Here is a 23709-nt window from a genome sequence, read left to right as displayed (position 1 = left end):
GGGAGGAGTCAAGGCCGCGGACGGCGCGTGCGCACTAAGGCGCGCCGGCCTCTCCGGCGGACATGCGCAGTTTCTCCGGCGGCCTGCTGCCCTCCAGGCAGCGGCGCTGCTCTCCTGTGAGTGCGAGGAGCCCTGAGCTCCCAGGGGCAAAGCAGACGCCGTGTACCCCGGGGACAGCTTTGCTTTTCGTTTTCAATGACTCCACTAACTCGAGACTAAAAAAGCTTCCCCCGAGACCTTGCTGTTTTACATAAGCGAAACATTTGCTTGTAAATACAGGTTGTTATTGGTCGAAGATGCTTGAACTTGGTCTCTGGCAGGCGCGCGCGCGCGCGCGCACACACACACACACACACACACACACACACACACACACTCGCCAGTCCCACACTTATTGCCCTGTACTTATCTTTACCACGTGAACCTCTGTTACAGTAATTCAACAGCTATTAACATTTGTTTATTTGTTTTTCGTATATGAGTGCTCTGTCTCCATGCACACCTGCAGGCCAGAAGAGGGCACCAGATCACATTATAGATGGTTCTGAGCCCCGTGTGGTTGCTGGGAATTGAACTCGGGACCTCTGGAAGAGCAAGCAGTGCCCTTACCATTGATCCATCTCTCCAGCCCCAGTCTGGAAACCGTTTTTTTTTTTTTTTTTTTTAATTTTATGTGTGTTTTCTTTATATGCATGAGTGTTTACCTGCATGTATATCTGTGCACCACGTCGATGTGTGTGGGATCTAGGAATCGAACAGGTGCTCTTAATAGCTGAGCTGTTTCTCCAACCCCAAGGATGAATATTTTCTCTGAGGTAAAATACAACATAAAATATACCACCTTTTAATTTTTTCTTTTTTATGTGTATGAGTGTGTGTGTGTGCGCGCGCGCGTGCATGCACACGCGCGCAAACCCAGGCACAAACCCCAGTGTCAGGCCCCGTGGAACTGGAATCACGGGCAGTTGTGAGCCACCATGTGGGTACTGGAGACCAAGCCAGGGACCTCTACAAGAACAGCAACTGTCCTTAGCCACTGCGTCTTCTCTTCAGTCCCAAATGTACCATCTTGAGCAACAGGGTGCTTACTCCATGGTCCAGGTTGGCCTTGAATTTGAGATCCTCCAACCTCTGCCTCCCAGGGTTATAGGCACATGCACCATCAGTAAAGTGCCTTTACCTGTGAGCCATGTTGCAGGCCGGCCGACCGCCTTCCTATATGCCTTTTTATGTATCTATGTGTGTATATATACACATACATACATATATGGTTTTTCTTTTGAGACAGGATTTATCTGTGTAGCCTGTCTGTCTAGGAACTCACACTGTAGACCAGGCTGACCTTAAATTCACAGAGATCCGCCTGCCTCTGCCTCCCTAGTGCTGGGATTAAAATGTGTGCTACCACCGCCCGGCTATTCTTGATATTATTAACAGGGGATTTTACTTTTTGTTTTGTTTTGTTCAACGAGTGAATGAATGAATGAATGAACAATGAACAAAGCCACATTCCAACCTAGGTCTGTCAGACCCGAAAGCTTGTGAACCTTCACAACCCAGGGAACAAACCTCTTGGCAGGGAGGGGCGGTGGGCGGGCCTGTTGCTGCGGTCTTGTCCAGCCCTGGCTGTGTAGTCGGTAGAGGAGACTTACAGAAGGAAGGAGGGAGGTGGACAGGTGAGGACTTCCCTGACACCCTGGCACCCTTCTCAGCCTCTCACTGCACTTGCTTCTCAAGTGGAAGGAAAAACCATTCACTGCCACCAAGTTGCTACCTTACTGCCTAAGACACACGGGGTCTCGACATCCCTGGAGTGAGCCTCTGAGGTTTCCAGCCCAGCCCTCTGTGCCTGGAACCCGGGAGTAAACACACCTCAGCAAAGCCATCGAACTGGCTAACAAGAGAGCTAAGGTGAAGCCAGGCGTGACAGCGCAGGCCTTTAATCCCAGCACTTGGGAGGCAGAGGCAGGTGGATCACTGTGAGTTCGAGGCCAGCCTGGTCTACAAAGCGAGTCCAGGAAAGCCAAGGCTAACACAGACCAGCCCTGTCTCGAAAACCCATTTTAAGGGGCTGGAGAGGTGGCTCAGAGGTTAAGAGCACCGTCCTCTGCTCTTCCAAAGGTCCTGAGTTCAATTCCCAGCAACCACATACATGGTGGCTGACAACCATCTACAGTGAGATCTGGTGCCCTCTTCTGACACACAGGTGGGCAGAATACTGTATAAATAAATAATAAATTTTAAAAAAAAACCCATTTTAAAAAGAAAAAGAAAGCTAAGGTGAGGCTGAGATGGGGCTTGGAACTTGAGGGGGTTATTGGGGAGTTTTTTGGGGGGCCCACATCCACTGAGTACGTCACCTTGGCATGCCCCCCCCCACCTGCGCCAAGATTCCCTATCATTAACCCTGGAGCTGTGGGAAACTGTTCCGGGTTTAAACCACCCACTGATCTGCTCAGATTAAACCCCTTCCTCTGCCTCTCCCGACTCCCGCCCAAGGCCCGCCTCCTACCGCTGCCAAGCCGCCCCTGATCTTCCTCTCCATTTCCCTCCACAGCTGGGTAATATTTCTTTCTCTGTGTTCACAGCGCCGCCTAACACCGCCAAGCTCCGCTTCACGATGGGGAAAATGAGGAGAGTGTTACTGGGTAACTTTGTCTAGAGAAAGCCAGAGATCACACACTAAGACTGAGGGCGTGGCTAGGCAATATAGGGAACCACTTTTTTCTAAAGATTTATTTATTTATTATTATATGTACAGTGTTCTGCCTGCATGTACACCTACAGGCCGGAAGAGGGCGCCATATCACATTACAGATGGTTGTGAGCCACCACTCAGGACCTTTGGAAGAGCAGGCAGCACTCTTAACCACTGAGCCATCTCTCCAGCCCGGAACCACCCTTTTCTTTTCTTCCATGTTTTTATTTTGACTCTATTAATTTCTTCTTATTTTATCAGTGAGCTGTTTTGGCTGTGAGTATATTTGTGCATCACGTGTGTGTCTGGTGCATCTGATCTCTAGAAGAGAGTTATAGGTGGTTGTGAGCTGCCGTGTGTGTGTGTGTGTGTGTGTGTGTGTGTGTGTGTGTGTGAGTGTGAGTGTGTGTGTGTGTGTGTGAGTGTGTGTGTGTGAGTGTGTGTGTGAGTGTGTGTGTGTGTGTGTGTGTGAGTGTGTGTGTGTGTGTGTGTGTGTGTGTGTGTGTGTGTGTTTGAGACAGAGTCTCTTTGTATAGCACTGGATGTCCTTGGAGCTCACAGAGACACACCTGCTTTTGCCTCCTAAGTACTGGGATTAAAGTCGTGCGCCACCACATCTGGCTCCATCTCTCCAGCCCCCATGTATTTGCTATACACAACCCAGATCCAAATAAATAAACAAGCCGGGTGGTGGTGGCACACGCCTTTACTCCCAGCACTTGGGAGGCAGAGGCAGGCAAGTGGAGGCCAGCCTGGTCTACAGAGGGAGACCAGGACAGCCAAGGCTACACAGAGAAACCCTGTCTCGAAAAACAAAAAAAAATTTAAAAATTAAATAAGTGGGTGGAGGCTGGCGAGAGAGCTCAGTAGGTAAAGGTGCTTTGCCACCAAACTTGATGACCCACGTGGTGGAGAAGAGAGAACTTACTTCTTTCTACGCGCTGGTTAGAGCAAGGCACAGCTTCTGCTGCCTAATGACCGAGTGAGTTTCATCTCTGGAGCCCACAGGGTAGGTGACCGGCACCCCTCACGTCTCCACCCACACACAGAGAAGCAGAGAATGAATGAATACATAAATACGTAAAATGTTATTTTTGAGACAGGATCTAAGTATTTTTCCCTGATTGGCTGATACTCACTAAATAGATCAGGCTGCCCTTGAACTCATAGAGATCTGGCTGCCTCTGCCTCCTGAGTGCTGGGATTAAAGGCACATGCCACCATGCCCAGCTAAATATAATAGCCTTTTTAAATTTTTTTTCTGAAACAGGGTTTCTCTGTGTATTTCTGGCTATCCTGGACTCGCTTTGTAGACCAGGCTGGCCTTGAACTCACAGAGATCCACCCACTTCCACCTCTGAGTGCTGAGATTAAAGGCATGGGCTACCACACCTGGCAATAGACTTTTTTTTTTTAATGATCAAGGACTTAAATATAGTAACAGGCCAGGTGGTGGTAGCACACACATTTCATCCTGGCTCTTGGGAGGCAGAAGCAGGCAGATTTCTGAGTTCAAGGCCAGCCTGGTCTACAAAGCGAGTCCACGACAGCCAAAAATATACAGAGAAACCCTGTCTTGAAAAACCAACCAAACAAACAAACAAAAACAAAAAACAGAAAAAGGAAGTCCAAGCCAGGCCCAGTCTGTCTCTTCCTGCTGCCTGTGGATCCAAATGTGGATCTCTCAGCTCTTTCTCCAGCACCATGTCTGCCTGTGTGCCTCCATGCTCCCTCCTATGCTGATAATGGGCTCAAGTGCCACTACTACCCCCTTTTTTCAGGGGTAGAAACTGAGGCACAAAGAGGCTAAGATTGGCCAGGGGCACTAGCTGGGAAGGTGCACAGTCCAGACTTGAGCCCATCCATCTTTGCAGCTGTGTCCCTATAAGCCACAGGCATGGTCCGTGCACGCGGCAGGCCTTGACCTGCACAGGCGTGAAGTGAATTCTTAAAGATCACGTTCCAAGGTGCCCAGGTCCTCTTGAGCTTGCCTTACCTAGGGCCCTTTCCTTTCCCCTCTGTGGGTGGTTTGAACCAGATTCTAGGCTAAGGAGCTTGTCAATCACCCAGCGCCATTCTGGGCACATTAATGGGCACTGTCCGGTGCGCAGCTCAGCGGCCCCAGCCTCATGGGGAATTGATGACCATTTTAACACCCACCCGCTGGCTGTCACTCATTTCACAGCCAAATGCAGCCTCCTGGCTCAGTGGAAAGCCCCACTGGGGTCCCTCCTCCCCAGCCTTTTGGAATGGGTATTTGGGGAACCCTAATCGCTCTTTATAGAAACCAGGCATTAGCCAGGGAGGGGAGCTGTGAAGGGGAGCGTTGCTTCTGACTCCAAGTTATAATGATTCCGGTAATCTAGACATCGAATTGCACATTTAAATCGTGTGAAAGTAAAAATATCGTTTTGTAATGCTGGTGTTAATAATGTAAACATTAAAGGGGAATTAAATGCTTAGCTGCAATTTCCTCTTTCAGCCTAACCCACTGCAGGAAAGGATCTGCTCCAACACAGATGTGCTACCCAGATCCTGCGTAGGCATCACAATAGTCGCCTCACGTCCCCCAAGGAAAATGTGGTTGACAGTGGGTGGACGTCTTTAAACACACTTTGGTGGTCCAGGTAGGTTGGAAAGGCTGGGCATCTAAACTCTGCCAAGCTATCTCACCGTCTGCCCAGGGATCTACTGCCCTCAGCCCCCCCTCAGCAGCCCCCCCCCCACAGCACTGCTGCTCCTTCCAAAGCAGCAGTTCCGTCAGCTGTCCCCTTTTGCCTCACAGGACAGGCCACTGTCTGACTTCCTGTGTCAGCCTGGCACACAGTAAGTAGTCCTTCCCTGGGGCTGTAACTGCCCTGGCATGAGTGAGTGCAGGTGTCCCCACCAGGTGAGCAGAGCTGTAGGGTCCCTGAGCTGCAGCTGCAGGCAGCTGCGACCCCTGGATATGGTGCTGGGACTCGAACTTGGGTCCTCTGCATGAGCACCACACACCCGCTCTGCACTGCTAAGCTTCTGGCACGAGTTATTCTAGAGTGACACTCTGCCCCTCCCTTTGGCAGTCAGACGGTTCAGATAATCTACCCTAAGAAATGGAATTCCCTCCCCCGCCCAACCCCCTGCCATGTCCCCCCCCAGAGTCTGAAGCTGGGATGTTACTCAGAGGGGGAAGCATGTGTCTCCCTGAAAGAGGTTTCACACAGCCCTGACAGCTTGTCAGATCACCTTGTAGGAGAGACTGGAGCTGAGACAATGAAGGGTCAGTGATGGGCAGGACCACACACTGTGGCTGTGACTGCTTGGGTGTGCACTCTTCTTGCTCGCTGTCCAGACCTAAACTTCGTGTCAGGAGGCCAGAGGTGGGGCCCACTGGACCTCTTTATTTGTTCTTCTTCCCAGTGTGGTTGTTTTAAATAAATCTCCTTTTCCTGCTTTTTCGCTGTCTTGTGTCTGTTTAATTGGCCTGTTGAGGGGGGTAGGGGACAGGGTGTAAGGATGTAGGGGTGACCAGGGCCTTGGCTGTGCCCCCCAACAGCTCTGATAAAGAAGAAGATGGAGTAGATGGGTCTGCATCTCCTGGCCCACTGTTTCCTCCCCATAGGATGCTGGGACAGCTTAGGCACTGAGGAAGGGGCTAGAGGCGCAGGGCAGCCGGGAGGAGGCTGAGGTCTGGAGCCAGCATCCAGGCAACGCATCTTGCACCTCTCCTGTCTACTTCCTGGCACCTAAGCACTCTTCCCTGAGCGCTCCCTCCCCTTTCAGCACTCCCTCCCCTCTCAGCTCTCCCTACCTCCCTTCATCTACTTTCTGCTTTATGTTTCTGGCCACTGAGGATGGAGATTTAAATCAAAAGAAAGAAGTTTAGATCATTCTGAAGAGCGGCTGATGAGCTGTCTCGCCTGGACATTCCTCTCATTAGACTGCAGCCTGCCCCTCCCTGAGTAGCCCAGGAGCCTCTGCAGCAGCCGCCAGGGAGAGTGATGAGGCTGCGGGGCCACTGCCCAGAGGCCCGAAGCTTGCTGATGACATTGCATGAAAAAGCTCTAATAACGTTCCACTCCTCAGCCTCCTCTTTAATCACCCTGGGGACGCCAGAGAGCCAGGGCTAGGGGGCGGCGGGGGCGGGGGGCTGGCTGTCTCTGAGGCTGCTCTGGAGGGAGGGGGAGAGGCCAGGTCAGAAGAACGTTGTTCAACGAGTTGGGGTGACTTAGGTTTGTTCTTTGTGGCAAAGTTTAATTCTCCATGTTACTCAGCCATGCCTGCTTACAAGAGGTCATATCCGGAGTGCCAGGCACTGAGTCTTCACCTGGGTTTCACTGAGTCTTTCACCTGGCTCCTACCAGCCAGCTGCAAACAATTCCTCCCTAATTGCCCATGCCCTCAGGCTCTGAGGGGATGCTGGGTAAATATGCTAGGGAAAGGTAGCTTGCGGGGAGGGGGGAACATGTCACCATCCAAGCTGGGTTAACACTTACCCTTGTGGCTGTTTGGGGGTCACCCACCTTCCTGACTATAACTGCTCACCCGAGCTCTGTAAATAAGCCCGATACACGCTTCCGTTGCCTAGGCTGAACTCTGGTGGGATCCTGCATTGGTTTGTAGTACGGACCCCACAAGGAAGGGCAGCTGGCTATGCCTCCCAGGGCGGGTGTCCATCCCTGCACTGGTTTTCTATGTCACCTGTTGTTGGGACTACATTAGGGTCTCACAGATGACCCAGGTGAGAGGCCCTAAACATGTCTACCAGTACGTGAGGCCTCGTTTGAGCCCGCAGCAGAGGTTCTGCAGGTCCCTGCCTTCGCTCAAGCCTGCGTGCCCTGCTCCATCTCCATCCTCAAGTCAGGTATCATATCGACGTGAAGGTGATGGAGAGAGAGGCTATTGTAAAGACGGGCTAGGCTCTCATCAAATCCATTTCTTCCTTGGATAATTTTTCTCATAAATAGAAATGTATTGCTCATAATTCTAAAGGCTGGAAGTCTTAAGATCAAAGTGCTATCGGCTTCTGTCTGGGAAGCCATTTCTTCATAAATGATGTAATGTACCCTCACAGGAAGGAGGGGCTGAGCAAGCCCCTCCCCCAGGCTGGCCTCCAACTCACTGGGTAGCCAAGGACAACCTAAAATTTCTGATTCTCCTACCCTTCCCCTCCAAATGCTGAAATTGTAGGCATACTGCAAGCCTTTGTGTGTGTGTGTGTGTGTGTGTGTGTGTGCACCTGTTGCGTGTTTGTGCACTGTGAGTGTGTGTGTGTTTGTGCGTGCACACCCATGCACACGCAGTCGGCCGTGGTGTACAATGAGAGCAAAGGGAACCGCTGTGGAGTCGGTTCTCTCCTCCAGCTTTACACAGGTTCTGGGGATTGAACTCAAGTCACCAGGCTTGCTCAGAAAGCACCTCTATCCACTGAGCCGTCCCACGTGCCCCAGTTTTAGACTTTTAAAGGGGCACTAGTCATTTACTAAAGGCCCCCTCCCCTTGAGAACCATTGCACTGGGGATCGAGTTCGGAGAGTGAGTGAATCTGGGGAGAAGGCACTCAGACCAAAGCAGCCATTGAAAGAACATAAATAAGGAATGAAAAAGCAGGGTTCCCAGGCCAGATAAGAGGAGGAGGAGGAGGAGGAGGAGGAGGAGGAGGAGGAGGAGGAGGGGAGGAGGGGAAGGGAAGGGAAGAACAGAGGAAAAGTACAAGTTGGAAAACCCTGATGGAGAAGTCAGGGGCAGAGCCTGTGAATCACTCTCTCCCGCCCGGCTTATGTCAGCTCCTTGGCATCTGGGCAGGGCCACATGACTAGTTCTTGCCTGTGGGGTGTGGGTGTGTCCGAGTGTCCTTCCTCTTGCTGCCTCACTTGCACCTGTCAGCAGCGGCTGTCTGGGCTGCCCGTGGAAGGCTTGGTGCCTCAGGCTAGGAGCAGCCTGGGTCTGGGTGACCATGCAGAGGCTCTCTGCTGACCAGCCCCAGCTGGACAGTTACCCTGCTGACTGGAATTGTGTATCACAAGGTACTGACTAGAGCCTGTGTGTTTCTCAACTCAGAGAGGAGAGAGCATCTGTGTGTGGGGAAGAGGGAGCCAGCTTTGGGCTCATAGTCTTTCAGGTACTAAGTCTTTTCTCGCACTCCTCGGCGCTCTCAGTAAGCCTGGGCTTTGCTCCCCCATCTCATCATCCTGAATGGAACACCCACCCTGCTCACCACCTTTTATTTTTATTTTTTTAAAGATTTAATATACTTTTTAATATTTTATTAATTTATTCATATTCACCACCTTTTAGACCCCACTCTAGGCACATAGTAGCTGCTGCCTCTGGGACTGTGCCCTAAAGGGACTATGCCCTGAAGGGAGGCCCTCACTGCTCCTCTACAACTCCTGGTAACATCTGAACTGATGGCCTTGTGTCTCTATGGGGTCTCAGCTGTCCTGTGACCTCATGGAGTTCTCAGTGATGCCAAGTGACATCCACACTCCCTTGTTTCAGTTTCTAAAACCAAACCCAGCTTTGCTCCTTCCCCTTTTTCAATCATAGACGATTTCGCTGACGCTGTCTTGGGGAACAGTACTTGGTCTGGACCTTGAACAGAAGCAGAGGAGGAGGAGGAAGGCACAGTGGGAAACTGTAAGAGGAGGGTACTGTATGGTTGTGCCCCAGCAGCAGGTCAGTCCCTCAGCGGAGAGAGGGAACTGTGGACTTGGCTCATGTGGTCCTAGAGAAAGTAACCTTCAGGATCTGACCTGTCACTGGCAAATACTCAGTTTCAGGATGGCCAATTTCCTGCCCCAGGCATAGACTATGCAAATTAATGACATCTCTGCCTTGGCCAAAGCTTAATTCGGAAAAGCTAACTTGCTTTGCTACCCACAGCCTTTCCTTTTCTTTCTTTCTTTGAAACACTCTCACTAGGTAGCCCAGTCTGGCTGGGAACTCTCTCTATAGCCCAGGCTGGCTTGACTTCAGCGATCCACCTGCCTCTGCCACCCTGTGCTGGGATGTACCACCGCGCTGCACCCAACTAAACAAAAGTTTTGTTGTCCACGCTACTCTTTCCCTTCCATCAGAGTAGATTTTGAAAAGATTTTTTTTGTTTTGTTTTGTTTTTGTTTTGTTTTTCGAGACAGGGTTTCTCTGTGTTAGCCTTGGCTGTCCTGGACTCACTTTGTAAACCAGGCTGGCCTCGAACTCACAGCGATCCACCTGCCTCTGCCTCCTGTGTGCTGGGATTAAAGGTGTGTGCCACCACACCCGGCTAAGATTATATTTATTAGATGCCTTAATTCTGTGCTATAGGGCCTGCCTGGGCTACCTAGTGAGTCTGTCTCAAAGAAAGAAAGAAAAGGACATGGATTTCAAAGCAGGTTAGCGTTCTGAATTACACTTTGGCCAAGGCAGTGGGGTCACGCAATAACTATGTTAGCGAGGCCTCAATTCTGTGCTCTAGAGGTTTCAAATGCAAGGCCGCTTCCTCCCTGGTCCTGTTTGCAGACACATGCTCCCCCATCTCATGTTTGCCAAGCAATTTTGGTTTTTGTTTTTATTTTTTTCTTCCTGAGACAGGGTCTCATGTAGCCCAGGCCGGCCTGAAGCTCACTCTGTAGAAAAGATGGCCTTGAACTTCCTATCCTCCTGCCTCCATCTCCCAAGCGCTGGGATTACAAGCAACTACCACCACCGGCGGCTGCTGCGTAGTGCAGACCTGGGGGTGGAACTCACGGCTTGGAATCCTTGCAAGCAGGCTACCAACTGAGCTGTACTCTTAGCCCTCCCACCCTCTGTGCACATATTTTATTAGTCTCACTGCTACCAAGTTTCCTGAGGGATCACGAAAAACTGGTGAGCTGTTCCTGCTGTACGTGCCAGTTTCTCATAAATTGGAAGTACTGGACAGCACCCCAACCAGAATAAACAAACAGAAAGGATATTAAGGCGCACCAGTAATCACTGGTGACCTCAGCGATTTTATTAACAAATTTATTTCCCTAATTGGGGAACAGCCTAGCACCGGGCTCCGGGGCATTGTAGTACGTTTCAGTGTTGCAGAGGGAGGAATTTATTAGATCTGTTTGCTCTGGTTTCCTATCTATTCGTGCCCACTCCTCTTGTAAACATCATCCTGGCGTTCCTGGTCTTCCAACTCCCCCTACCCACACCCAAAAGAATAAATAAACAGAAATGGAAAATACAGTCAAAATGCGATGGCTCCTCTGTTGGTGCGCTCCGCCTCCACTGGGAGCTGCTTTTCCAGGTCAGAGTCATCACGTGATCACAGTGTGGAAGACTTGTTAGTTCCGTAAGCCTCGAGAAGTCTGTGGGGGACCCTTCCCCTCACATGCCAGGGTGGGGATCAGAGTCAGCCTGGGCCTGTCCTCGTCCACGCATTCGTTTATTGTTGTTACTGTTCTTATTTCTTGGCTCTGGGGTTTGGTCTCATGCATGCAAAGCTCATGTCTCTCCCACTGAGCCACACCCCACAGCTCCCCGCAAAGGGGTTCACTTACTCCCGTCCCACCCACAGCTCCTCATACGACGTGGGAGGCACTGGCCCACAGCTGTCTGCCTGTGGGGTGGCCAATCCACGGAAGCAGAGTTTTCTTCAAGGCTTCCTCCAGGCGGCTTTTCTCCCTCGTGGCTGTTGAGGGCTGCAGCAGGGCAACAGAAGTGTTCTGGAATGCGGGCACCCTGCAGCACTGCAGAGCTGCCCTCCGACCCAGGCTCCACCCTCTCTCCCACGCACCTGACAACACACCGGTGCCACACTGCGGACGCTGCACTGCGGAAGATGCTGTTGGGGGGTGGGGGTGGGGGAGGGTGACTATCTGCAGGGCAGATTTCTGTAGCAACTGTGTACATCGCCCGCTACGTATAGAGATGGCTTTTGAAGGTAGATACGGTTATTCTAAAGATACCTACAGGGGATCTAGACTACCCTACCTTGGGTCCCTTTGCGAAATTCTGTAGCCCAGAAAAATCCCAAAAAGTTCCAAGAAGCTTCATTTTCCCTCTTGGATATCTCTCAGAATTCCAATGAGGTTTTCCAGGCCAAAAATATAGCCAGTATCTGGTCCCTCGTACGTGATGTGCTCGTTCCAGGAACCCTTGTACGTCGTGTGAGCGAAGTCAATCATCCGAACATCTACTTTGGCAGGGTCACCGGAAGTGCCGCCTCGGGCCGGCTGGGGAGCCTTCTGAGGAGGCTCCTGCCCGTCATAGATTATGAGGAGCGAGCTGGAGTAGAAGCGGTAAGAACTCTGGCTCCTGATGACGGTGAGCAGCGCCTGCAGCCTGTGCAGGATGGGCTCCAGGAGCTCCGAGCGGAGGCGAGTTCCGTCATGGAGGAACTGAGAAAGGGCTTGCCGGAATCCGTCCACAGAGAGTTTCCTTCCGTAGTACTTATCTTTGCAGAGAAAGCTCTTCTTATCGGTTTGATAAACCTTACATTGGAAAAGAGAGAGAAAATATGAAGGACTGTAAACTTAAAAAAAAAAAAGGAAAGAAAGAAAAAAAGAAAAAGAAAAGCACCTGGGGACGTGGCTTGGTTGATAGAGAGCTGGCCTAGCAAGATCAAATCTCTGTGTTCAGTCCCCAGTACTGTGTAAACTAGGCATGATGGTACAAGCCTGTAAAACCAGCACATGAAAGGCAGAAGCAGGAGACTCAGAAGTTCAAGGTCATTCTCAGCTACATAGTGAGTTCAAAGCCAGCCTGGGCTACGTGAGCCCTTATCTCAAAACAAAACAAATCGAAATTGCTTGTGCTATAACGGTAGCAATACAAGCTCTCATAATATGTGAAATGATTTCCAGGCAACTTGGGGAAGAGCGGTCAAGATGCGCAGACGGTCCCCCCTCGTACTCCAGTGCGGCATATACGTTTTACAGTAATCTCTTTGTAGGTCTAGTGCCAACCGAAGGCTCAAAGATCCTTCGCCGCAGAGGTGACCCTCAGCGCACTGCTCTGAGGTTTGGATCGCCTCCCCTGTGAATTTCCGATGTCAACTTCCAAGTCGTGATTTAAATCTTGGCTTCCGGCCGTCTTCAGGCCAGATATTAGCAGCCCCGAGCTGGAAAGCTGCAGCAGGAATCCGAAATCAGGCCGATGGACTTGGAGAGCCAGTTCGATTAAGTTCTCCCTCAACAAAGTTACTGAGACTTTTCTCACAGATTTTGAACAGTCAGGGATGGCTCTTCCAGACAGTCAAGGTGAAACGTCCAGAGGTAAAGAGAACAGTTAGAGCAGATGTGGGTGGGGCCTGCAGGCAGCCAGTACAGCTGCTGGGATCCTGGGAAGCAGAGAGGACCACAGCCTCCCTGTGCAGTAAATGGTTCTTTTCTTTGCAGTGTTTTGGCCATTAGAAGGGATCAGGTTGAGCAGAGATGCTGATGGGGACACTACGGTGGCCACATCCAGCCCACTCAGACAGCTCGGGGGAGCCACAGACGCTGAGTCAAAGCCTGCAGCTGCCACAGCCTGGGGGCACCTGGCACATGTGGACAGGGCCCCCTGTACCTGGCTAACCGTGTTTGAGGCCTGTCTTGCTTTCCGATTACATTGTTGTTTGTTTGTTTCATTTTTCCATCAGAAAGATTGCATAAGCTTTTGGAGGGCTGGAGATGGGCTTGAATTAGCCTTCGTAAACACTCCAGGCATTGTGTGCTAGATAAATCAGATCACTTGCACAAGGTTGGAGGTCCACAGAGAGGTCCCTTTCGCCCCACAAATCATCCCACTCTGTTCTCTCGAGGATTGCATTCCGAGCCTTCCCAGGGACACCCTTGCAATGAATTTATGGACTCAGTGTTCAGCTTCAAGGGGTGGCAGTTTCAATTAAGGGAAGCTATAACATTTAGCCTGTAGTGGGTAGACAGGCTGTGGGGGGATGAGCTGGATTCCTGCCTGTTTCCCTGTAGCCTTGCCATAGCCTCTCAAGAGCAGTGGTAGGGAGGTGTGGGACCCCGGGCAGTAAGGGGACAAGCCACCCCTGGGACTGGATTCAGTGGTTTCTGACCTTCCCCTGTGGTTAACCCAAGAGGCAGCAAAAAGAAGCAGAAAGGCTGACTATAGAAGGGAAAAGAGCCGGGCGGTGGTGGCGCACACCTTTAATCCCAGCACTCGGGAGGCAGAGGCAGGCGGATCTCTGTGAGTTCGAGGCCAGCCTGGTCTACAAAGTGAGTCCAGAACAGCCAAGGCTATACAGAGAAACCCTGTCTCGAAAAACCAGAAGAAGAAGAAGGAGGAGGAGGAGGAGAAGAAAGCTAACGAGAATTCAAAGGAATAGTTTGCTGTCCCACACCTGAGGGGACAGGGCTCAGCTCCATCATGTATGTGGGGTAAGGAAGCTGCCGGGTGTGTTTTCTCAGCTCTCCTCCAAGGCCTGCCCCCTCCCTCATCGTCATTAAAAGTCACCCCCCTCCCCCGCCACAACATGGGGAGGAGCCACTGCACAAAGTTTTAGCTGCCCTGAAAGGGTGACATTGAGTTTTGGGCTATCTCTCCTCAGTGGCGCTCTGTAAAAATACCACATGAGGGTTGGGAGTGCGGTGCAGTGGTTGCGTGCCGACCTCCGCTGCCTGCGTGACAGAACACAGCAAAACTAACATGGCTGCCTGCAGTCTCAACACTCAAGAGGTGGAAGCAGGCGACCAGGAGCTCAAGGTCAGCTTTGGCTACATAAAGGGTTTGAAGTCAATCTGGGATGTTTGAAATCCTGTTTCAAAATAAAGCAAAACACCAACCACCAGCACCTAGCATTTCACCACCAGCACCTAGCATTTCACCACCAGCACCTAGCATTTCAAACCAGACGACAGATTTCCTTGCTTACTTGAAAAGTGCCCTTCAGCCTCCCCTGTTGCGTCCTTAAGGCAGTGAATGAGCCGTACGGGGAGGGAGGGTATGGGTGGCAGGCATCCTGACCTGCCAGGACGGCTGCCTCTGGCCCTCTGCACCTACCTGCATGCCGCAGATGCGCACGCCCAGGCAAGCTGAAGTGCTCTGTGCACACTTCCTCATGTGCCGGACCTTCTTCTCCTCCGACGCGTCATCACCATGTTGCCGGGTCCCCATCTTCAGATCCAAGATGCAGGGTTGCCTGTACTGTGACACCACGTTTTCCAGCAGCAAGAACCCTGGTGGGACTGAGTCAAGGAAAGCTCGGGGGTCATCAGTCGGAGCCCCTGTGGTGGCCTGAACCTTCCCTGCTCATTCTCCGGTTTCCTGCCTTACCCATGAGCCTGGCTATTAAGAATGCGAGATCTTCACCGGCAGTCTGCTTTAATAAGTCCATTTATTTAGTGGGAGTTTATGAGAACCTTTTCCCATTTTGCTCTGAGGTTGGAATTTAAATGCCGGCATGAAATTCCTGGCAGGCCGTGCCCAATTTACATTTTTACGGTGGAAAATCATAGGGCTGAGACCTCCAGTCGCTGAACGGGCTGGCACCTTCTGGGACAAGGGGTAGACGTTCGCCTTGGAGAAAAGTTGCAGGAATATATTAATTTCAACGGAGTAATTATCCTTCAAAAGCTTCTTAGGGATTAGGGCGGCAGATGTGTCACAGTAAATACTGTAAAAACAGCCCCCCCCCCCCCGTTTTGCAGGGCACAGGGGCCTTAAGTTCCATGGCAGTGTGCCAGGGGAGGGACAGGGAAGGTCTGTGTCTCTTAGGGTTTCTCCATAGCTCCTGGGCTGCAGGCAAACTCCGAAGAGAAGAGATGTTGGAATGGGGGTGGGGGCGCAGAGAGACTCCCCTCCTGCCCCTACCAGTCCTAGGAGGGCATTTTCCTCCTTCGCCCTCCCCCTCCCTCACCAGCAACCCAGCCCCATCTGTATACCCTGAATTGCCACAGACACGCATGCCAGGGTTTGGCTGAGCCACCAGCTGGATATCCTCAATCTCTCAATCTGAGTTTTCTTTGGAAGACAATCTGATTTCTTCTGGCCCCTGGGCTTGTGAGTTCATAACCTCTCCTCCCCATCCCCACCCCCACCCCCGTCTCCGTGCGCGTGCGTGTGTGCGTGCGTGTGTGCGCGCGCGTGTGCTCACTCTCTGTCCATCTGCTTCTGTCTCTCTGTCCTCCTCTGCTCACACCTGCCCTAGGGATTGTGTGTAGGTACAAGAGTGGTAAGGATACGGTGCCGCTTGTCCTCTGGGAACTCAGAACACAGGCGGGTCAGGTGGGCTTGGTGACAGTGCAGGCCCCAGGGGTTAAAGCTCTTCTTCTCCACCTGGCTCCCATCAGCACTTTCCACCAGCTGGGAGGCCTGGGTACTGAGGTGGCAGTCGGACCTCGGGAGCACCTTGGCTGTACTGTGGGTGAAAGAACCATGTGAAGACAGCCAGGGCAGGGGTGGCCAGAGATAAGAAGGATGCCATTTGGGCCCTTTGGTATGGCATCTGACAAAGAGGGCTCATAGGACTCACTTATCACGCCACCAGAGACACCACAGGGTCCTGAGTGCCTCCCAACCACACTGGGTACCCGACACCAGCTCACACCAGGCCCAGGTCCTCTCAGGGCTTTTCTTGGGTGTGCTGCCTCAGAGGGCTGGCGAGGTGATAAGGAAAATGGATGGCGACCCCACAGGGAACCTCCAGGCTGGGGGTCTGGGTTCATGCCCCGGCACGCGGTTATATCCCTGAGACCTCGCAGAGTGCGCCCCCTCTGTGTCTTGGCCTCAGCTGTGCTGAGACACCAAAGAGCCTAATTAGATGTGTGGCTCCTGTCACTGTATCAGCTCCTGCCCCCAGGGATCTGGGAAATGTTAGCTGGCATTGTCAGAGGCTCCCAGGCTCTCTCTGAGGTCCTTAGGTCTCCTGGGACTCAACTCTCCTTGTTGCTTACCCACAGTCAGCTAAAAGCTGACTTCCTAGAGAAATTAGGCACACTTCCTCCCCGTAAACTAATCTAAGGTTTCTGTCTATATATTCTTCCCCTAGAGACCGGCATGGTCTCAGTGAAGCAGCTATTTAATTAAGCAAGTAGGTACCAGGTACACGCCTGACTGTGCGTCATCTAGAGCACGTGTCTACCGTCACCCAGGAAGGGATGAAAGAGACAATCCACTCCCTCTCCCTTTCTTTGGGATGTTCTTCTGGACCAAGCCTTATGTGAATTTCTCATTTTCTTGACAACAACCCTCACATGGAACGCTTGGCCTTGGGCACAGTGTAGCGTCTGCTCAGGAACAAACACCAGCCTTCTGTCACCAACGCAGGGGTCCTCACCTCTCTTTGAGTGAGTGTGCCAGCTGGGCCAGGGGACTGGGGCTACTGTCACTGCCGGCGGTCTGCTGAAGTGTCTGCCAGAGAGCTACCGCTCTGGGCTCTGGGGAGACTTGGAATGGCTCCACGTTCTCCTTCAGTGGGTTGGCAACCAGGCCGAGATGGCCTCTGCTGTCTCTCCGGAGACGCACCGTGATGGTACCTGCAGGGCACAGGAGGGAGGGAATGAACGGCACACCGGGTCATGGGTGAAATAAGTGTCCCTGGGCATCCTAGCTTCTCTCTCAAGGAAGAGTCAGGATTTGATCCTGGTCCTGAATATGTCCCCAGTCCCTACCCTCGAGCTCCCAGAAAGCGGCCTTGGGGCGACCTAGGATTGTAGTCTACATCTTACTTCTCACACTTTGCTACATTGTTCTGGAATTGGATTCCTGCCCACTCGGTGGCCAACCTGGGATACCTCAGAGCCTGTCCTCCATTAAGGCATCCCCCCTCTGACCCAGCTGCCTTCGGCCTCCCTGACTCCTTGCCTCCAGGGTGGACAGTTAAGGGAAGCCTGGCCCATCCCTTTCCCATCCATCTTGACCTCCCTAGCCACCTCTTCTCCCCCTCATCCATCCAACCAGCTTGTGCCAGGAAGCCCTCCTGAGGCAGCCGCTGGACTCGCGACTTGACCCTCCATCAGCCAGTCCCTTCTTCTGCCTTTCTCATGGGTACTCAGCCATCATCTTTGCCTGAATTTACCAACATATGGATATTTGAATATATGTAGGATCTTACTAGAGCACAGGTTCTCGACCTGTGGGTCACGACCCTTTTGGGGTCGCATATCTGATACCCTGCATATCAGATATTTACATTACGGCTCAGAACACTAGCAACATTAGTTATGAAATAGCAATGAGATAATTTTATGGTTGGGTCACTACAACATGAGCTGTATTAAAGGGCCGCAGCGTTAGGAAGGTTGAGAACCTCTGGGCTAGTGTCTTCCTGGTTTCCCTCGTGTGTGGTGCCTCTTGCCTCCATAGGGGGTAATCAAGGCCGGCCAGTCACAGGCTGTGTGGGCCGGGACCTCCCCGAAGCTGAACTAACAGGAGGATATTTTAGCAGGACACAAAACTATCTGTGATGGGCAGTTAGCGTTGCACAGTCTCCTTGTGGAGTCCTTGTCATAGTGGAGGAGACTGCCTCCCTCTGTGGGGCTTGGCAGCTGATGGTACCCAGCCTTGCCGTGGTTCCACGCCACCGGCTCAGTTTCCTGCTCTTTGAGAACAGAGCGTCAGGTGGCCCCGGCCTTACCCACTTCTTGGCCTCTCCATCTGCTTGTTACTGAGGGGTTGGCCCTGGCCTGTGCCCTGATGCCTTCCCGTACTCTGCTTCCCAGTGGCATGGCCAGTGGGACCCTGGGGGTGGCAGGGAGGCCACATGTCTGTTGGTGGGTCAGGTGCTGCTATGTTCCAATAGGGTCGCTTTTCCTCCTTCCTGCTCTGTAAGGGCTACAGTTTTCAGTGTGGCCTCAAGCCTGTGTGAATGTTTGCAAACAGTCCTTTGCAAAACACTCTGTGTCTCTCTCCCTCCCTTCCTCCCTCTCTGTCTCTGTCTCTCTCGTGGTTTGTTTCCTACTGCCCAAGATGGAGAGGAGGAGGTGAGCTGTGTATTGTCTTCCCAGGCCCCTTGGTTGCCTCCCTCCCCCAGCATGACTAGCTATTTGGCTTGGTGGGGGTGGGGGGAATGGGGGGGGGGGGGGGGGGGGGTGGAGGGGGGTGAAGGGGGGTGGGGAGGCTGCCTCTGGGGCTGTCAATGAGGACCTGCATTCTCAGGGCTGCCCTGCTATTCGGCCTGTGGCTCTCCAGAGCTGACTATAGCTAGCCCAGTGGAGTCCCTGGGCAAGTTCGGTCATCTCAGATTCCTAATGGCCTAATTCTGCAACCAGGGAGGGACATTGAGTTCTATCAAGACTCCTGAAAAATCTGTTTCTCTTCTGCCCCTCCCAGGCCCCCACATCGGACGACACCAGTAGTTAAAAATGCTCTTGGTGTTTGCGTCGTCTGACACCAGTGCTCACCCTGAACCATGCATAGAGTGGCCAGCTCGGGACATTTCCTCCTCTACCTACTGTGTGCGGTCCAGGACTGGCCCATTCACTTTTCCCGTGTCACTTCTAAATTCTAGCACATCCATAAGGCTGTTGGTGGTGCATTAGGGCTTGGAGAATCTGAGCCAAGGTCACCTAACACGCGGGTGCTGACGAAGGGATGTGCTACAGCACATTTCCCAGAATTCCATGGAAAAGTCTGACACAGTCAGGCTGTGTTTACCCACACATGCACGGGGAACACTCCCGCTATGTTCCCAGAAGCACTGGCTCTGGCTGTTCTGTGGAGGAGACAGAGAAGCCACGAGTCAAGCCCTCAGGAGAACACAGAGGGCTGGGCATAGGCTTTGTGTTACCAGCCCCATGTCCTAGGGCAGGAGGTTGCCATGGTTGATCTAGGGAAGAGAACCTTCCAGATCCCAATGTGAGGCCTCTGTGACAAAGGGCAAGCACTGGCAGCCCTGTGCCTGTCCTGGAGGGAGATTATGCCTTCTAGCTTGTGGGTGGGTCCAGGAAGCTCCACTAGCCAAAAGCAATGTCCTTTGTGGTCTTTTAAAGGTCATACTCCTATCTGGCAGCCCATGGCCTTTTCTACTTGAGGGCCTATGGTGACATGCCTGCCAGAAAACACAGTTCTTGGCAGCTCGTGCCCAGGAGGCCCCCCCTGGAGAGACATGAAGTGTGACCTTCCCCAGTGCTCCCGGCTTCATTCTTGTCTGACCTCATTGGTTCCGAGTGTGGGCATAAATGCCGGGAGTGGAGGTTCAAATAGCCCACAACTAATACAACCCAAAAGCCATCTCCTGTCAGAGCCTCCCCAGCAGCTCGGCGTCCCTGCCACTCAGTCTCTCAGCCCATGATGGGGCTCATTGCCCTGGTGACCCCCCTTGCTCCTCTCTCAGCCAGCTGGGGCTCAGCACAGCCCTTCCCTGGAACTGACCTGCCTTTGACTGAGGGGAAGGGCTATACTGTGTCTTTGGGGCTTAGACCCTGGAGGCCCAAGATCTGCTGCTGCTGAGGCCCTCCTGGCAGCCTCAGGGCCTGCCACAGACCTTCCCATGCACAGCAGCCTGACACTGTGCCAGCTGGGCAGACAGAGTGCTTACTGCCACAATTGGCATGCCCGGAGCATCTCAGCAATTTTGGTTTGACCAAACAGCTTCCTGAACCTTGGCAGATATTGTGTCATGTGTTTATTTTTAAGCTTGTGAGAACGCTCACCGCCGCCATCTGTAATATGAATCTGGCCAAACCCTGCACTGACCGAGCCCAAGGGCCTGTCCTCATTCACCCAAGGCCGACTGACAGGCGAGGGCCACAGACCCAACATGGCAATGCTGGAAATCCAGCTAAGGTCTGGAGTGAGCTACAGGTCCACAGCACTGCCCTTTAGAATGCTACTCTAGCCAAAATCCTCCCTGATGCCACTGCAGGGGACGACATAAGGCTGAGCTCTGAGCCATGTAGCAGCCATGCCAGAGCGTCTCTGAGGACGCTCCTACGCAGGAGCAGAAGGTTGTCTGTCCTGGCGACAGGGTATTTTGCCTGAGTGCTTCTGAGAGAGACTGTCTTCTCCCTTCTGGGGCTAGATGACCCCTGAAGTCAACGCTCTAGGTAGCTGAGTGGGATGGTTGAATGGGTCCAAGAACCCACTGAGCTGGCCATCGGGTCTTCAAATCCTGGCCCCACAGCCTCAGGCAAGCTGGTTCTCCTCAGCTGTGTCTCTGGGGTTAGGAAGGCGCCAGATTCTGAGAGCTGTGAGGCTGATGCAAACCGGGGCTCAGAGCAAGCACGAGGGACCGGCTATCACTTCTTACTGGTTAAAACCCATCACCTCCATTACTGGTTGCCAAAGAAAGACCCCAAGGAGAGCCCTGCTGCGCTCTCCGCCTTCGCTAGGGTCTCCTCACATTGTCTGGATTGTGCTTCGGCCAGAGAGAGAGAGAGAGTCCGTACGTATTTCTGCTTCATCAAAGGCTGGCTTTGGGGTGCCACCGAACTCTCTCTTAGGCCGGCTGGTAGTCATCCTTTATCTCAGGGAATCAGGAGGTTCCTCGCTCCAGCTACCCCCCCCCCAACTGGGTTTAGAAACGCCATCTGTAAGACGTCCCAGAGGCAAGGCTGACCTAGACCCTGTGGCGTGGATCATCCACCCACTTAGCCACAACCTCTGGCTCGAGGTGCAGGCAGTACTGAGTGCTAGAGGGCCTGTCTGACCTACAACTTTTCTGCCTCATGAAGCTGTGAGTGAAATGTATCCAGGAAAAGAAAAAACCATCCTTTGATTTTTCCAGTTTTGATCTTCTCCTGGACTAGTGTTATACGACACAGGCCTCTCCGGGCACCAGGCAGAGGCTGCGCTCCTGGTCCATTCCGTGGCATACCACGCGCTAAGCTAGGGTGTGAGGCTGACCCTATTAAAAGCATTTTTTATTTATGAGATTTTTTTTTAACTTACAATGATCTGTGGCTGTGGCCCTTTTCTAAGAAGGGAGCATCTGTAATTGGAGTTAGCAGAGCCGCAAGAGGCATCCCCAGATAGGAGAGGTCTGTCTGGATAGGTGTCCAGTGCCTGAGGGTGCCCTGTCACCCCCAGCAGACTATAGGCCTGTGTAGACAGGGCAGAGTCAGGATGATGTGGGGGTCTCCTAGAGATCTGAACAGCCTCCCCTTTGCCTGAGGCAGTCCCCCACAGTCTTTCTCGGCTCTAGAGCTGTGCCGAGCAAGCATGAAATACCGCTGGCAGGAGTCCGCCTCGTGCGAGGACCTGCCACCCTTTGCTATGTTGAGCTCAGTTACAGAAGGACAGACATTATTTCCAGTAAGGTGCTCTGACAAGATAAGTGATGACCCGCAACCAGCCAGGCAGTGCTGACCTGTGGCCTCGGAAGACTGTTGGGGGAAGGCTGGAGCAGGCAAGATGGGGCCCCAAAGCAGGCCCACTGTCCTGTCTCCCAGGATGAGATAGTGAACCATCTCATCCCAGAGACCCAGTGTGAAACCAATGCTCAGAAGTCACACGGGGTCCCGTGGTCTGGTCATGCCTCACAGACCCTCTCATTCAGGCCCACGAACGATGTGACCCCTGAGCCAGCCTCCTCCTGACCCTGGGGTTTGATTGACAGGCCTGGACTGGATTCCAGGACAGGCCTTCCCAGCTGTCCCCGTCACTGAACACAACAGGTCTCTTCATTTTCTGAGCCTTGAACTCGCTGCATAGCCAAGGATGACCTGCCTTTCTGGTCCTCCTGCCTCTACCTCCTGAGGTACAGGCATGCGGCACCAGGCTGCAGTTTGTGTACTGCCTGCTAGGCAGGCGCTCTTCCGAGGGCCGAGGCACATCACTAGCCCCACACAGCGGGCTTCTGACGGCCTTATTTGGGTATCATAATTGCTGTCCCTGCAGAGCCTTTGGCAACAGGGCCTCAATCACGAAAAACCTAAGATTCTTTGGAGAGGGCCTATCCTTTGGGGGCCCACTCAGTTCTGGGCTGGTCCCTCGCAATCAATCCGTAGTTAATCTGTAGTCTTTGGTGTAGACCAAACTCTTCCCTGTGGATCTGGGCAGGGGTACCAGAGAAAGCCAACACCCACAGCTCTTCTACTGAGCCCTGTCCTCCCACAACCGCCTTGTGGAAGCACCTGCCACCCAGCGGGGACACACACTGCCTGTGCTGCAGTCTCCCCAGCCGCACACACCAGGAGGCAGCCTGGCTCTTGCCCTGCTCGTATGGAGTAGGAACTCTGGACTCCTAACCAAGTCGTGGCCCAGACCGCCCATGTCCTGTCTGTCCTGAGTCTCCAGAGGGAGGTCACGGAAGCCTCATTTGGCCCTATGTGTAGCCACAGTCACAACCATAACCCTCCCAAAACACAGAGAGAAGATCCCGTCAGGACCCAGCAGGACCGGGCGTCCCTTGATGCCATTCCCACGTCATCAGTGTGGAGAAGCTTGACTTATCTCCAAAGCCATTAACACTCAGGGTATGGAGGCGTGGGGAAGGAAATTCAGAGACACACTGGCACAGGGACACTGGCTGCCGGGAAGACGGCTGTCTCCATGCAGCCCTCACACCCTCTGCCCTGTGGCAGCAGCTGTGACTGCAGCTTGAGCCTTCCCCCTCCCCGACTCACCTTTATACTGTGGCGTGAAACATCTCATGGCCAGCGGCAGGGACTCATAGAATTTCTGTTCCTGGGAGACGAGGGGCTTGCACACTGTGTGTGTGTCATACTGCAGAACACTCAGGTGGCCGCCAACCTGGTGCAGGAAGGGCTCCAGCCGCACACCTACCCGGGCTTTCCCCTTGCTGTCGCTGTGTCTCACCACCATGGCACCGCCAAGTCCTCTCAAGGAAGGCAAGAGGCAGAAGCTGTGGGGCCCGCCAGGAGCGCTGTCCGTGGTCCCTGGCTTCCTCTCTTGGCCTTTCCTGCTGTCTGAGTACAGGCAATTACTGGCAGCGCGGTTCTCTGAGAGGGGAAAGAGAGAGACAAGGAAAATAGAAGTTATATGAAGAAGAGAATTTGCTGTGTGCGTGCGTGTGTGTGTGTGTGTGTGTGTGTGTGTGTGTGTGTGTGCGCGCGCGCACGCTGCCCATGGGCCCTAAAACAAGACAGTACATAAGTGTGAATTGTTTCTCGAATAATCTTATTATAAGTAACTGGCCATCATCAGCTTAGGAGAGAGAGGGAGACT

General features: G+C 52.8%; 1 protein-coding gene across 1 annotated transcript; it reads right to left on the bottom strand.

Moving 5' to 3' along the window:
- Positions 1–11684: 11684 nt before the first annotated feature.
- Ip6k3 (inositol hexakisphosphate kinase 3) lies at positions 11685–23346 on the bottom strand. The gene is made up of 5 exons (XM_051153502.1): positions 23148–23346; positions 16919–17117; positions 15825–16000; positions 14644–14819; positions 11685–12125 (listed from the first exon to the last, which is right to left on the bottom strand). Exons 1-5 carry the CDS (start codon positions 23344–23346, stop codon positions 11685–11687), a joined length of 1191 nt encoding a protein of 396 aa, XP_051009459.1.
- Between the last annotated feature and the right edge of the window lie 363 nt (positions 23347–23709).

The sequence above is a fragment of the Acomys russatus genome, chromosome 11 (genome assembly GCF_903995435.1).
Source record: "Acomys russatus chromosome 11, mAcoRus1.1, whole genome shotgun sequence".
In the NCBI taxonomy this organism is placed as follows: Eukaryota; Metazoa; Chordata; class Mammalia; order Rodentia; family Muridae; genus Acomys; species Acomys russatus.
Note: the sequence above shows the minus strand (reverse complement) of the source record. Positions and strands in the feature narration are given on the sequence as shown.

Coding starts and splice junctions, on each gene's coding strand:
- Ip6k3 (XM_051153502.1), bottom strand. CDS start 23,346: ATGGTGGTGAGACACAGCGACAGCAAGGGGAAAGCCCGGGTAGGTGTG. Junction 17,118..23,147: donor TTTCACGCCACAGTATAAAG/GTGAGTCGGGGA, acceptor TGTGCCCTGCAG/GTACCATCACGGTGCGTCTC. Junction 16,001..16,918: donor GCACACTCACTCAAAGAGAG/GTGAGGACCCCT, acceptor TTTCACCCACAG/TACAGCCAAGGTGCTCCCGA.